Below are 15,448 nucleotides of genomic sequence, written 5' to 3' on the forward strand. Positions count from 1 at the left end.
AATTTTCAGTTTTGTGCATTACAAAACAATTATCTGGTCAAGATTTAACTTATTTACTTTGTTTTCAGTAGCTTTGAGTTTGTACTCCAAACTTATAGACCTTGAGCCACAGAGGAATGCTGCCCTACTGATAGAAGGGAATGAGAAGTACAGAATGATCAAATGCTTAGGATCCCACACGTAAAACCACCCTGCGATTAATTCAGTCAAGGAAGTTTATTTCTCAGTTAAGTGCTTTCAGCTAGAAAAGATAATATTGATACAACCATGTTTTACCTTTTTCCTTTAAGCCTACTGAACTGAATGTTGCACCCTGTGAAGAGTTTGTTTCTCAGGAAGGAGACTAGTGGAAGTAATGGTTTCAAAGGTGTGCCTGTGTGCAGAGCTGTTGGAGTTAAATGGGGGCCATAGCAGGGATGATAAACTCACCTGGCACCTGAGCATAAGCACATTGATCATCACAGACCACAGCATTTAATATCTGTCAGATGCTTAACGAGAAGGCTGGCTCCATGGAACTAGCTTAATACCAAGACACAAAATCACCCAACTCAAAGTTTAATTTTTAAAAATAGTTTTAATGAATAAATGTAGTGATTCTTTCAAAAAAAAAACAGTTAACACAAACCAAGATTAATTTTGCAGTGCAAGACTGAGCTCATTTGCATACAAAATTATTAATTTCTGCATTTTGATAGCTGAGCTAGTATACTAATTTTCTACAGTGATTCACTTCAAATTAACCAGTATGCTAGCAAGGACTTCAGTACAGTAATGAAAATATTAAACACAAATTATCTTCTCAACTTCTATTTAAATCAGAAGTGATCAAAGACCAAACCTGTAAGTAGGGTTAAACATTGTAAACCAAATGTTACTACATTTGTGTTTTCACCACAATCATTCAGGGTGGCGGGTGAGCAGATAAGATACAAATATAATTGCATGGCGAGTTGTTCTAATCATCAGAATTCAAGTGGTAGCTAGCTGAGAGCATGAAAGAGGTTTTATTTCAATACCATATGAAATACTTCAACAGACTTTCTAGAAAACAAAGTGTATTAGCTTTTCTGCAGAAACATCTCTTGTAGTTCTCATATTACTAAAATCAGTTCACTTTAGTTAGTTAAACATTTAAAACTTAGTGCAAAAGCTAGAATGTTCAGCTTCAGAGTTGTTTTTAAAATCCCTTGCTGTAACTTTCAGCTTTATCTTAGCAAAAGCGACAGCTGCAAGCATTCCCTTTAACTTCTGTACAGGCTCCATTTTACCATATGTGGAATTTTTCACATACATCCTCTTGCAAGGTTGAAGAATAGAACAGCTATAGATTCTCCTCACTTGTAGCCATGCAGATTGAAAGGTATGCCAGTCACCACCTCACACCCTTGTAAAGAAGAAAAATAGGGCCCTCTCAAAGTGCCCGCAAGGTTGAGTGGAGCAGGTTAACTGTACTGTTCTGGTGGCAATTAAGCTAGATTAATCCTCCCTCTAGAGTGTCAGTTTAACTGCATATATAGCCCATTCTGTAAATCACTCCTGTTAAAGTGACCTACATGAGCTTGACCAGGGAATAAAACCATTTTATTGTTTTACAGAACTAGGCTAGGGAGATAGGTGATGATCTTTAATCTGGCTCAGCTACAGCTAGAATAGCACGACTTCAATTTCTAACATATCAGCTATTCCCTTCACTAGTGGTATCATCTCACCTTCTGCTCTGTGCAGAGCTAGTAAACTAGCAAAATTTAGGCTTATTCTTTCTGAGAGGGATTACGCATGTCTGCTACAGAACAAAAATCACAGAATTACACGCAATGAATTAACTGAGAAAAGAGTTACTCTCAGTGTCTTTAACTGCATCACTCCTAAAATGTTCAGGAATGACAGGGATCGAGGTGCAACACAGATGTGTATGATTTGAACAAAGCTGGTGCCATAGGTATTAAAAGAAGTTGAATCCTTTATTAAAATAAGGACTTTGTACGTGAAATGTAATACTCATTCCCCTCTCTATCTTTCCCAGTATGTTTTGACAGTTTGCCTTTGACTGATAAACACATTCTGCTTACCTTGTTTACGTTATAGTGTGACTTCCAGTTGCTACATAAACAAGGCCAGAAGCACATCATAAATACAAAGGTATTTTCAAAAACTGATAATTCCACTTTTTCTTAAATACTCCTGAGAAAGTAGTTTCTATTGGCAAAGTAATAGAGATGCCCTATTAAGGGCAAATTTTAAAAATCTGTTTATTAAAATAGTCTCCATTTACAGCTGTAACCTGACATACCAGAGTCTCAGATCTTACTAGGGCTAGAACATTGATACCGCGTTTTGGTATTACCTACAGAACTATAAGCAAATGCAAGACAGCGTATCTTTACTGTACACAAGCCAATACTATTTGCTAATTTACAATGATCATGGCAAGATGAGTTTTTCACATGTATTAAATATTCACATTACAACCAAAGACATATGACTGATACCACATACCTGAGATACATTATACCAACGGTAGCAGCTAGAACTGATTTTTTTTTTTTTTTTTTTTTAATCCCTACAGACCTAAGTGTGATTTCTACAGCTGCAAAAATCCTTGATGTAGGCAAGGTGTGTAGGCAACATCTCTAACTTTGCAAATTAGGCTTCAGCATGCTTAAGATAAAAGACTAGAAAGTGCCATACAGGTGCAAACGTATAGCAATGAGCTCCTCAATATTTCTTACATGAGTTTTTCATTAATCTGTAATATTGTATAATGGAAAAATGCTCTGGTGAGCTTTTTCAATAGTAGTTCTATTAAAATAATTTTGTAATTATACAAATTAATACATTTCTCTCCAGATATGAAATAGATTGCATTGGTCCCTAAAAAACCTGAAATCACTGCTCCCTTGATTTAGCTACTAAAAGTAGTCATAAACAGAAAGTGGAACAAATTAAGTGTGACCTTCTCACTTAAAATTTAAAAGTTAGGTACGGGTTTGGGGGTTTTCTCGGGTTTTGTTTCTTTTGTTTTTAATTCCAGAAAAGAGTAATTACATTAAACTTTATGTTACTCCACTTAAAATTATTTTTGCATATCAAATGTGGCTCAGCATCTTGGTGTAAATCAAGTCTTTTAATTTTTTAATTCCCTTTACAGATATACGTACTTCTTATGAACTGTTGAGAAAAAAGCTATATACTGCGAAAAGTGGTCATGTCCTTTGGCTCACTGCTTGGCACGCACCAATCATCTGCTTCATGGTTTGCTTTATAATGTTTCCAGGCTGCTTTGTTATATACAGGGAGTCTTTCAATTGATTCTGTTGATAAGGCCTGTAAGTAGAGAAAACCGTAGCTGACAATTCTTTTTAATCAAAATTATAGTAACAGAACAAGGAGTTCCATTAGCAGTTAGAGTTGCTGATAAATTAAAAATGGTAAAGTGTTACATCATACCTTTATGTAAATAACTGCATCTGTACCATAGCCTTCTAAGGAATACAGTTTCAGGTCTCCTTGGAAGTACTGTGCATACAGGCGTGATATGGGTAAGCCATAACCAAATCCAGCCTGATCCAGGACAAAAGGTGTATTTTCATTAATAGCATCAATCAGTGGTGGTTTTTGTTTTAACTTAATAGGTAAATAGACAAACTAAGCATGACATTTGACAGTAAGAGGAGGAGTTCAAATGTTACTATTATGCCCCCCTCCCCCCCCCCGCCGCCGAACTATTATACACCCCAGAAACGGAAGAATGCATGGATGATTGTGATTATGAGAAAACTGTTTTATTCCTTTGTCAGACAGGGCTGCTAGATAACACTTCTGGTATTATGGTAACTTTTTCAAGAAGACATGACACCATTAGAGAAAACTGTACTGAGTCTGTCTTATGCCTCATGGAGCTGCTAATCTTAAGAACACTGAGTACTTAAGTCAGATACATTTGATCATCAGTATATATAAAAAAGGTCCAAGAAGCAATGTCTATGAATTTGTAGCTTATACTGAAATTCTATCAAGCCCTGTCTACAGTAGCAGGACATAGGCCTTCAGTGGTAAGTATTTTTTTAATGTCTTTAACTTTAGAGGTAATCTCTCAATGAACATACACAATACTTCTCTGTAAAGATCTAGTGTTTAATGAGTTGCACAGTCATCTAGAGGCAGAATACTGTATACATTTATAAAACACATTTTGAATGATGCAATGTGAGAGAAAAAAATTCAGGAAAGCTGTTCAGAGCTTCTTACTCAGAGCTAAGGCTTTATTTCTTGTGCATCTATTAAGTTCACACACGACCAAAGTAGATTCTTCATACGCCATGTCCCACGTGTGTACCTTCATCCTTACCAGGGGATGGTACAACTGACTACACAGTACAAATGAAACTATGGACTTGATCTGAAATCATTGCTGTAATTATTTTTCCTTTCATTCAGTCACCACAAGAAGAATTCAGAGTCCTGTCCTTACTGCAGTACATGCAGCATAGCTAAGTGTTCTGCTTGAGGTAGCTGATCTTTATATTTGGTAGAGAAAAACAGAATCTTAAACAAGTTTAAATAATTTTTAGTATTTTAGGATTTTATGCAATTTTCCAGTTATTTTCAGAAAAATATTTGAATTAAGCTATAACATCCAAATGGTGATACTCATTGTTATCTATAAAATCAGTACTTCGTAGCTTTAGTTAAATGCTTTCTTTTGTGACAGTTAAACACATCCAAGATGACAAGGTATAAAAGATTCGCGTACCAAAGGTGTAGCTCGTGACGTCTCAACACGTGGACGTGGTGCTGTTGAATACATGTAGTTGAATAGTCTGTCAATTTTCCTCATAGGAACACCTCCACCACGATCACTCATCTGGAACAAGACGGAACGTGTAGCATTATGTCCTTGAACACATTTTTATAAAAGACAGCTTCTCTCAAACAATGACCCAGAGAAAGTTCAGGTAAAACATATATAAAGTTGTCCCTATTAAATTATGGGTTTTCTTAAATTCTCATCTCTAGCTACAGCAATGACCAGAGAGAGATGAATCCTTCCCCTTCATCCCTTATCTAAACCATTTAAATAAAATACTACTGTAAGAAGCCTTCATAATCTTTTGGAAGCAAGAAAATTCTACTTAAATTGTGCATTGGTTTTATCTTGTTCGTAACCCAATTTTGTCTGAAGTAAATATCTATACCTTTTAGCAAATGCCACGTTCTGTGTATTTTTATCTTTATTCCTCAGGAATGCTGCCAATTAAATACAATCTATTAAAACCTATTACCAAAGGAGTAAGTCAGAAGAGCTGTTTTACTACAGTTAGTTAGACCTATGAAAAAGCCAGTGCTTGCAGTTGGTCTTTGAAATCCAACATAGATGTTGCACGGAAAAAGAAGAAATCACTCTGCAAACTATTTCAGGGAGGTTTGATTTGCATGGAATATACAATGTTTATTTCCCTTTTTCAGTTGTTCCACACCTGTATAACTCTGTCATTTGCAGGTACAAAACGCTGATACTACAATTGTATAAAGATGCTACTTCATTTTTAGTCATGGTTGCTTATAAGCTAGGCAAGACATGAGTGCAACTAAAGCATGGAATTATATTGCAGAGCCTTCAGTGTGACTGTGCAACCTCCTCATGAATTTCCTACTGATGCAGTATGTGAAATTCCATAATGGTCTTGTTACTACTACATAATCATGCACAATCTATTGTTGGAATTGGATCACCAGCTAAAGTTAGTAATATACTACCTATGCCAGGGAAAAAAAACTAATCAAAATAACCTTCAAAATAATCCAAAAAGTGGGTACCTTCACAGTTAAATCCTCATTTCCCAATGTGATGTGTACATGAATTGGAGGATAAATGCATCGATCTGCATTATGTTCCATGGTGGCTCTCATTGCATTCTGCAATTTTAAAGTACAACTTAAATACTGTTCTTACCACTTTATATTTTATCTTAAAACATCAATTTAGGAAAGTTATTTTTATCACATATTTCAAAATCAGGACAAATGTATATTGTCTTAGAATATTTTTTTTAATATTTCTGGTTTAGTCAGTATCAGTATTTATATAGTTTATTAGAATACCTAGACTTCAAATATTTATTTTTTTTTAGAACAAACATTTGAATATTTTAATGTACAGTTTTATTTGTAGAATTCTTTATAATGCATAGTACATGCAATATGACACAAAGATCAAGAAAAGTCTAGGACTGAACTGCTTGAGGAAAGCTCTATAGGACCTGTTACACATTATAGCAGATTTGAAGATGTCCCAGAAATTGTGTATCTTATTCTCACTTGCTTTGTTAACTAATGTCTTTATACATTTTAAGATTTTTTGACAAAGCTGTCTACTCAGAAGGTGTGAGATGTATTCAGTGGCTAGGAAAGGAGATAGATCGATACATCTTCCAAAGCTGTTCATTTTCTATGCAGTTACTGTTTGTCTAAATAGTACAATTTAGGTATCTTCCTGCAGTCAAATAGTGAGAGGTTTGCCCTTGCAAAAACACACTGCTATCTAGAATTGGTTTAAAGAGTCAAACAAATACAATCTCACTAAACAAAGATGTATAAGAGAATTGTGTAATGGTACAGAGGTTTCACAGACCTTGAAAAGTTCGAAAACCATGTGATAGAGATGTGATGGCACGTACACCACTTGCATGGGCTGTCCTGGTGATTTAACTGGAGAAAAGAGAGTCTAGATAATTAAATAGCAAACTAGGTATCTTTTATTCATTCCCGCAGTAATTCAAAATGTATGTTTGTATTGTTGAGAGAATTTACAAGAGAAGGGAAATTTGAACAGAAATCTTTTGAAAACTTGTATGTTACTCAAAAGTCATACTCAAGATTTTCAAATGTGCTTGCTGTTTAGAAATTAATCTTAAAACCCGCTGTGGCATCACTGATTAGGGCATATAATGGTTGCTTTCTAATACCTATGAGGAGGTTATCATGAAGCTAGAGTCAGGCTCTTCAGGTGGTGGGAGAACAAGAAACAGCGAGTGTAAGATGAAATAACAGAGGTTCAGGCTGGGTATAGGGAAAAACTTTTTCACCGTGACGGTTAAGCATTCAAACAGATTGCCCAGAGATGTTACATAGTTGTCCTCCTTGGAGGACTGTAAGATCAAACTGGATAAAGCCCTGAGCAACCTGGTCTGACCTCACAGCTGTCCCTGCTTCTAGCAGGAGGTCAAGGTAGAAACCTCCTGAGGTGCCTCCCAACCTGAATTACCTTACGATCCTATAATGCACCAGAAAGTAACTACAGCACATCCTATTCTTGGATTAATTTAGAAAATGCTGATTTCTAACAAGAAACCTTAACAAAAATTATATAGACAATTCTGCCTATGAAACTGGTATAGTTTCCAAATCTTTTTAAAGAATAAATTCTAGAAAATATATTATGGGAACATGTTTGTTATATCAAAAATTAAGGAAAGGTTGTTCAGAAAATTCTGCTGGCTCTTAATAAGGTTCTTTCAGTTCAACAAATTAATGATTTCTCACCAGACTCTGTTAGTGACCAGTGCTTTATGAACATAAATATTGAAGACTAGTAATGTCAAAAGATCTAGAACAAATTATGTACCTAGCAAAACTAAAAGGGACGGAGAGGGAAATCACACTTTGAAATATGTCAGGTTCCTGTCCTCAAGTTAACCACTTCCCTCCACCTCCAGATCCCATGCCTACAGTTTAAATAATGATCTCCACTCAGCTGCTGGCAAGGAATGTGCATTTGGCCTGGGTCAGGTTTAACTCACCTTCACAATTCACTGAGCAAAAGGTCACTCCTTTTATAAAAACTGAACTATTTGTTCCGGCTTCTGGAGCACATGCAGTATTAAGAGAAGAATTAGCTAGCGTGACTGACTGATACAGAACGACAGGTTTTGTACAGTTGGAAGAAGAGATCTGGAATGTGTAGTCAAGGCCACACTTTCTTTGCCTTTAGCTTTATAGGCCAAGTTACTGTGGTTGCACTTTGGCTTTCACAATTACTTATAGAAGCAATTCTGATTGCTTGTGTTTGTAGGTCCGTCCGAACTTGGCGTTTAGTATCTTGAAAAGTACTGTAGTGAGTAGTGTCAGAAAGGCTCTTTAGCATTCAGCAGGACTATGAGGACAACAGCTGACCTCTGAGTTCATAGCAACACAGTTGTAAACTGTTTTTTCAAGTCACAGCCAATGCATTCAAATAATTTTTACCACGACTTAAGTGTACTATATCTAATTATAACTACAAGAACATGATAGCTGAATAAGCAAGAGAAATTAGAATAGAATGTTAAATATAAATCTTAAGCATCACAAGAAATGCAGAGAGGGTGAGATGCAATAGACAGCACAAGGTGAAGACATACAAGAAACTTAAGGTGGCTGCTAAAATCTGTTATATCAACAGCTGTAGTGTCAAAAACTTTTCTACTGGTTTCAGTTTTCTAATTAAAGGGAGGAATAGGGAAAGCTTTCTGCCAGGTTTTTAAAAAAAAAAAAAAAAAAAAACAAACACACAAACTATGACAGTAGATATAGAGAACACATTAACTATATGAAAAGTGGAAGGAGAACATTTCACCACCAGCTACTTTAGAAGAAGCCATCATTACATTCAAGAGTGCCTCATCCCATATTCACTCACCATTCAACTCTTCAAGGATGAGTTCTGGCGAGCTCATGTAATATAAATCACAAAGTCTCTTGGCGCTTTCATAGCCATCTATAATGAAAACACAGAAAGTTACATTTCCCCCTCCACTTTTTTTCTTTACAGTTTGCCAAAAACAAAAATTGAAAACACTGTGCACTGTCAGGGAGATTTTGTATTTTCTCACAAAAAAAAAAAAAAGGGGTTTATTGGGAAGAGTGACAAAACTGTATTACACTTTAAATGAAACCTTCTGCTCCGGGTAGGAAAGAACTAAACAGTATATGCATATCAAGATGTGTATTGGCTCTCAGTGTAGACATTCATGTAAGTTTTCAGTATTCTTGTTCTTTATCTGCTGAATTTACCTCTAATAACTTCAACAACATTGCAGCTAGGATCAATGCTTCCAATGTGTTTTGGATGAGCTGGATTAATTTCCCCACCAAACAGTAAAGCTGCAAAAAAAGAAAATATTATTTAATATCCAATATAATTTTATAATTTTAGTTTGTGTCCTCAATCTATAATTCCAATGTTCACCATACTTGAAAGCTTACTATTAATAAATATTTTAAGAATTGTATTATTAAGAATTAGTTTATAAATAGCAAGGCCAATAGTGTACTCCTAAGAAGCATTTAAGAACATATTAAGCACTTAAAAATGAAAGGAAAATATACTGACATAGCACAGGTATCGTTTCCCCTCCTTTCAACAATGGCACTTACAGTGTTGATTAAGGAGCATTCTAATTGAAATGCGACTCATGTAGAAACGGTCTAAAAAATACTGCACGTTCTGTGAGGTCACTGGATCAATGCCAAAGCTTTCCTTGTACTCTATTACTCCTTGAGCCATGGTAGGAATTACATCATTGTGTCGATTCCGGATTTTTATCACAGTATCTGTAAAACTAAAATGAATACATTGTTAGTATTTCACTTTCAAGTGAATTTAGAACTCTGACAAACAGAGCATCTGACTACAAAAATGAAGACCATTATGTACAGAAGTATCACAGGTCTGCTTACAGCAACAAGAAGACAGATCAGTCTTTATAGCATATTTCAAGTGACTAGCATTGAAACAATCAGTAATCAACCATTACTGATTATTTATAAAATTATTATTTCTTTATTATCTTGATTACTACCAAGAAAAAAAGAGAAAACTGTGCCAGCCATTTTCATGCAGATCATCCCATGCCAGTCAAATGGAAGTTAGGGTCAGCCAACGATGACCAAACCTACTCTACAGGTGAAAAGTTCCATACATCAGTTCCAACATGACAAGTAAGGAACTGGTAAACATTTGGTCAAGGTTACTGTATTCATAGCTTCTCCAGTGTAACAAAAAAAGCCCTGACCAGAATGATACAGCATAGAAGTGCTTTGTGTTTTAATGTACCCTCTTTTTAGGGACAGGGTGATGTTACTGCAATTCTTATGTAAAGATTTGAGATAGCTGAAATTTTTCTTAAGCTACTCTTTTTCTTGCCAGTCATTCTACATAATATTAACATAATATTAATACATATGACAGCAAATCCTTACCTGTGAATAGCCCCTGAATCTTCTGAACTTTTGTCTTTAAAGTCAAGGATCTCCTGAAGACTTTGGACATACCTTTAAATGAAAGAAACATGACAAAGAGCAATTCTAATATGCCTCCCCAGATCCCTTTGTTTAGCAATTTATGGTCTTCCAAGGCTGCTTGTTTCCAAATCATTGTATCTGATATATCCCATTGACCTATCCCCTGTGAGTTTTGTTAGGTCCTTTTGAATCTATTAATGGTGTTTTCTTCCAAAATATCCAGAGCAATGAATTCCACAATTTAATTAGAATGCATAAAAGATCTTCCTTGTGTTTTAAACCCAGTAGGTGATCTCTTATTTGCAGCCCCAGCTAGTTCCTGTTATTAGAAAATCTTCCCAGCTTGTTCATGATTTAAGTATTTCTGCTATCTCTTTCCTTAGATGTGTATTTTCCAAGCTGAAGAATTCTATTTGGTTTCTCCTCATGCAGAAATTGTTCCAACCCTCTGATTATCCCTCTTGGTCTTTTCTGTTCAGGATGGAATGACTAAAACTGTATGCAATTCAGAGGAATAATGGGCTAACACAGTGGTAAAATTATATTCCTCCCCATTTGTTACTTAGTTCCTAATATTTGCCTTCTTGCCCATCAACTGACATATTCAGAAAAATATCCCAAGTAGCATCAAAATTTCTTTTTCCATTGTAAGCAAGCATGCATACAGGGACAGGAGGTTCCTCTCTGTGCTTTGCTTTGCATTTGTGCAAGTGGAATTCATTTTCCATGTGATCAATGTCATTTAGTATCGTGAGAATTTAAGCATTCATGTTTCATTAAGAGCCTTCATCTTCATTGATAGCTCTTTTTATATTCAGTCATCTAATCAATCCCACTTACTCACTGGCAGATTTTCTGTTCTCTTAACTTTAAAAGCCTTTCCAGATAGCCATGTGCCTTTAGCAGTTACTAAGCAATCGCTTTGTTTTGTTTTCATCTTACAAAAGTTTATGCTTAAGTTCCTTACTTGAACACAAATTTTACTTTTCAAAGGATGTCCTTTTTTATGTTAATAGCCTGGTATCCTTTCTGTTGTTCTAATATTTTGGCTTTGGGAGCTTCCTATTGCTTTTTTTTTTTTTCATGTTTTCTACACCTTTACTCTCAGTCTGCAATAACCTGTCTTTTAAATGGTTTATACTATGTTTTGCAAGCATTTTGTGCATTAGGCTGCTTCTGTTGGTTTCTTCAACTACCTTCTTCATTTTAGGTAAGTTCTATATTAAACATTGTTCTGGCGGATTTTTGTTTTTACTGAATTCTCATACACGACTACCTGCAATACTTAATGATTCTTAATTCCCATGTGGGTTCTCTAATTGCTCCTAAAGGTTTTTTTTCCAAGTCTGTAAATTTAATTTCTGATTTATGTCACATTGGGATATTTACTCAGTCTAAATAAGCAATGTTCATGTAACAAGCACATGAAATGTTCTTTCTATAGAAGAGAATAAGTTGTTGCTCCAACTTGTGTATATGCAGGTCACCCTTAAAGGTATGAAATGATGCTGTTCTTACCAGCTCTGCACCAGCTGAACTGAAGGTGTTCTTAGGAGGTTGTCTGGAAGGAGGCTTATTTCCTTCATTATGTTTGCCAGTCTCACAGGCAACTCTTGTCGCAGAAACATAAATGAAGTCTTTTCACAAGCATTTTCAGACCCTAAGACCAAAATAAATATATGACAACATCAGAATAAAGTCAGTACTTATGGCAGAGAACTACACAAACTCTTACTTTCTGCATAAGAGGTCTGTGGTTTGGTTTTAAAGTTGACTCAGCCAGTCTGGTAAGCCAATGTTTCTTTCATGGCAGCAGCCCACTTATATTTCAAACTGTAAACTCACATTGAAACCTGCCAGCCCTGTTGTGATAACGAGAATCTTCAATATATAAAGAGTAAGTAGTGCAATAGTTGCAGACCCATACTACTAAACTTGAAATATCACTTCTATCCGTGTAAATTGTTCATTTTATTTGCAGCAAACACTGACTGGAACTAGCACTGATCAAACAGTATACGATTCGGAGCATGCTAGAGAGGCAAATTAAACTAGCACAGGAAACTATATATGGGAAGGATGCTTGAGAAAGTATCATGGTCCCGTACACGCTGCTTGATCACTGATCTTACTGCATTACCATAACTCATATTGGAACACTTTCAGAAAATAAATTCTGTAATATTTATCTCATTTTCAGCTAGATCTATTGTAGTTTAAACAGAAGACAGATGAATGAATTCACTTGAATACTGAGAGAGAAATGAAAGTAGGGCAGCTACTGTGCCTTAGTCATTATGATAGTAGTTCTCCCATACATTTGCTTTTTAAATTTTTTACATTTTTAAAAGGTAGAAGGTAAATTACTGCACCTGTTGACAACTGACCTGTTCTTTCATAAAGACAGGTGTTATCTGTGTGGGTGTCAATTAAATGTGGTTATTAAGATCAAGACCTAAATTTACTCCCACATGCCTGTGGAGCAGGTGAGAAAGGAGGGTGCGGAGTGGGGAAGAGGCTAAGAAATGCTGTACTTTATTCTCACCCAGACTTCTTTCTAGACTTCAAGAGTGTCATGTAAACAGCATCTGAACTTACTAACCTGTTCATCTGCTGCAGTGAAGTGCATAACTCTGGCTTGGTGTTTCACAACAGGTAACTCCTAAAAATTAACTCTGGTGTTTCTGCTCAGTTCACTCCTTCCATTTGGCAAGGGGGAGTTGGGGAAGAAGATTAAAGGAAGGGATATGGAAAAAAGAGGAAGCTGGGAGTGTTTTAAATAGGAAAAATCTTTACCAAATTGAAATGGAGTAGTTCAGTGTAATGCATCCACACAGAGACGTCATAAACTACACTGATGAGAGAATGTCAGTTAACTTAATAAAAAGTGAATAGCTTACAAGAAATTCCTCCCAGTGACACTTACCAGTATTATGCATTGTCTACATATGACCTCTGCCCTGAAACCTTTCATTCTTCTCCCTAGTCAGATTGCATTTCAGGCATGACTGCTACTGGCCCTTCCCTGTTCTCAGGTAAAATTCCATTAGTAAGTCAGATTGAAGGTATTAGAATGTAAAGATAATCTTCAAATGCCTCATACACTCAGCAAATGACATTCCAGAAATTAGTTTTGTATCTGGAAGCCATATCTTTGCAATCCTGGGTCAAATACGTAAGACAGCTTAGTGTAAGCAAGACTTCAGTGAATGGGCAAATGACTTTGTTCCCCTGTGCAGCTATGGTCTATGCAAAGAATGGATAAGACTCCTACAGAAAATACTGTGGTCTTATAACCCAAGGTATGACTGATGTATATGATCCAGACCTAAATTTGCTTATGGAATATTTCATTTGCTAGATTGAAACCTGGAGGAACTAGAAGCAGACTTTTTTTTTAAGTTAGCATTACCAAATTTTATGCTTTCCTCTTTGACTGCTCTCACTCTAGTGAAAGGAGCCAAAAAAATCCCCAGTGAAAACACCATCAGGTTATAATGGCTACAGAATGTCTTACAGACAAATACTGTCTCAGTGTTGCACTCTTTTTTTGCCTGTTATTAGTTTTTACTATCTGTTATTAAATCCTTAAGCAAAAGAAAGGGAAAAAAAAATCAAAACCCAGAAAGTTTTCCAGATTATCTTTTCCTTATGTTCAGGTACTAACAGCAAAAAAGTAGCCTAACTTCTGACAAGAGGAAATACTGTGCCTTGAAAAGATTTGAAGGTAAGCATTATTTTATTGGTATTTTAGTGGTAAAATAATACAGGTCAAAGTGAACTCTGAGTTACAAGGTTCTTCGCTTAAAACTATGGTAGCAACAGAATATATGGTGGGGTTCCTGTACAAATCTGGCATTTTAAATATTGGATAAGTTTTATTGCAATAGATGGATGAAGTGACAGCGGATAGTTAAGAGAAACTTTGTAAGTCTTCCTACTTATACAAAGTCTGGGGTTCTAGGGTTAGTTGTCAGGTATGTTTTACTTACAAAAGCATAAAAAGCAATACAACTATTAACTAGTTAAATGTTTTTATACATTTATGTAAACATTTATGCACTTGAGAGTGCCTTGGGTACAGAAACAGAAGGTATTATAGTATAGCTCCATCCCCAGGCTTTGAAAAGGTTTCTCTGTGTAGTCTTTGCTTTGAAGCTGAACAGAACAATTCCTGTGATCCCTCTTGTTTCCAGGCAGTTACTCAAACCTGGGAGCCTTATGAGTGGTTTTAGTGCGGAGTGTAAGACTGAGTATCCTGTTACCAATTTACTCATTTTCAAAGCTAGATTCCCAGTCCTCCAGGACGGCTCTTGGTGTTTGCGTCCTGCTCCTTCTCTCACCATCCTTTAAAACAACCTTTGGGTGAGGTGTTTTTTGTAGAGCAGAGACATGTGACTGAGAACCGATGATTGTTTCAGCTCCTCGGTGCCAGCTGAGGCTAAACGTTTGTGTTTGGTATACCTTAAAAGGTTGCGTGCTGATAGCTTGCAAAAGGCTTAACAAATCTCACCTGAGTCACTGCCCTAACAGTAACAATTGCCGTAACTACTCCCACCCTCTCCCCCAACACTGCAGGTTTTGCAGGAAAAAAAACAAAACAAAACAAAACAAACTACTTTTGGGATGCCAAGAACTGGAGTTTTCAGCAGAATTTCAACCTTGCCACAGTTCCAGTCTCGGGGAAGGAGCCAAGCGGGCTCCCTTCTTCCCGAAAGGAAATAGAGCCTTTTTCTGCCAGAACGGCCGGTATTCAGAAGCGATGAGGAACAGCGGGGGAAGGCGGCGGCACGAGCGTGGCGCGGGGCGGGGGGAGCGCGCGGCACCGCCGGAGCCGCCCCGCCCCGCTCCTCACAGGCACCTGCGGGGGGCAGCCCGGCGGGGGGGGACTCACCGAAGTCCAGGAACTGCTTCATGGAGAGCGGCGAGGGGGAGAAGCGCGAGTAGAAGTCCACCTGCTGCGGGATGCTGCCCGGGGAGGCGCCGCGCAGCAGGGCGCGCAGCAGCCTCATGGCGCGGCTCTCGTCGCCCCTCAGCCCGGCCCGGCCGCCATTTCCCGCTACGCCAGCTCCCCCGTCCCCTGCCCAGGCCGCGGCCTCCTCCGCCGCGCGGCCGGGAGGAGGTGCCCGAAGAGGTGGGTGTCTCCTCGCGGCCCAGCCCCACG

General features: G+C 37.2%; 1 protein-coding gene across 2 annotated transcripts; it reads right to left on the bottom strand.

Moving 5' to 3' along the window:
* Window positions 1-557: 557 nt before the first annotated feature.
* On the bottom strand, window positions 558-15,425 carry PDK1 (pyruvate dehydrogenase kinase 1). Of its 2 annotated transcripts, XM_068407830.1 has the most exons (12): window positions 15,179-15,425; window positions 11,803-11,944; window positions 10,243-10,314; window positions 9,418-9,602; window positions 9,055-9,144; window positions 8,681-8,758; window positions 6,635-6,711; window positions 5,821-5,919; window positions 4,757-4,867; window positions 3,451-3,564; window positions 3,162-3,327; window positions 558-1,387 (listed from the first exon to the last, which is right to left on the bottom strand). In XM_068407830.1, exons 1-11 carry the CDS (start codon window positions 15,294-15,296, stop codon window positions 3,187-3,189), a joined length of 1,227 nt encoding a protein of 408 aa, XP_068263931.1. In that variant the 5' UTR covers window positions 15,297-15,425; the 3' UTR covers window positions 558-1,387; window positions 3,162-3,186. The 2 variants fall into 2 exon arrangements, with proteins under 2 accessions (XP_068263931.1, XP_068263930.1); XM_068407829.1 differs by having other exon boundaries at window positions 558-3,327.
* Window positions 15,426-15,448: the final 23 nt, after the last annotated feature.

Source organism: Nyctibius grandis, chromosome 9 (genome assembly GCF_013368605.1).
Source record: "Nyctibius grandis isolate bNycGra1 chromosome 9, bNycGra1.pri, whole genome shotgun sequence".
NCBI lineage: Eukaryota > Metazoa > Chordata > Aves > Nyctibiiformes > Nyctibiidae > Nyctibius > Nyctibius grandis.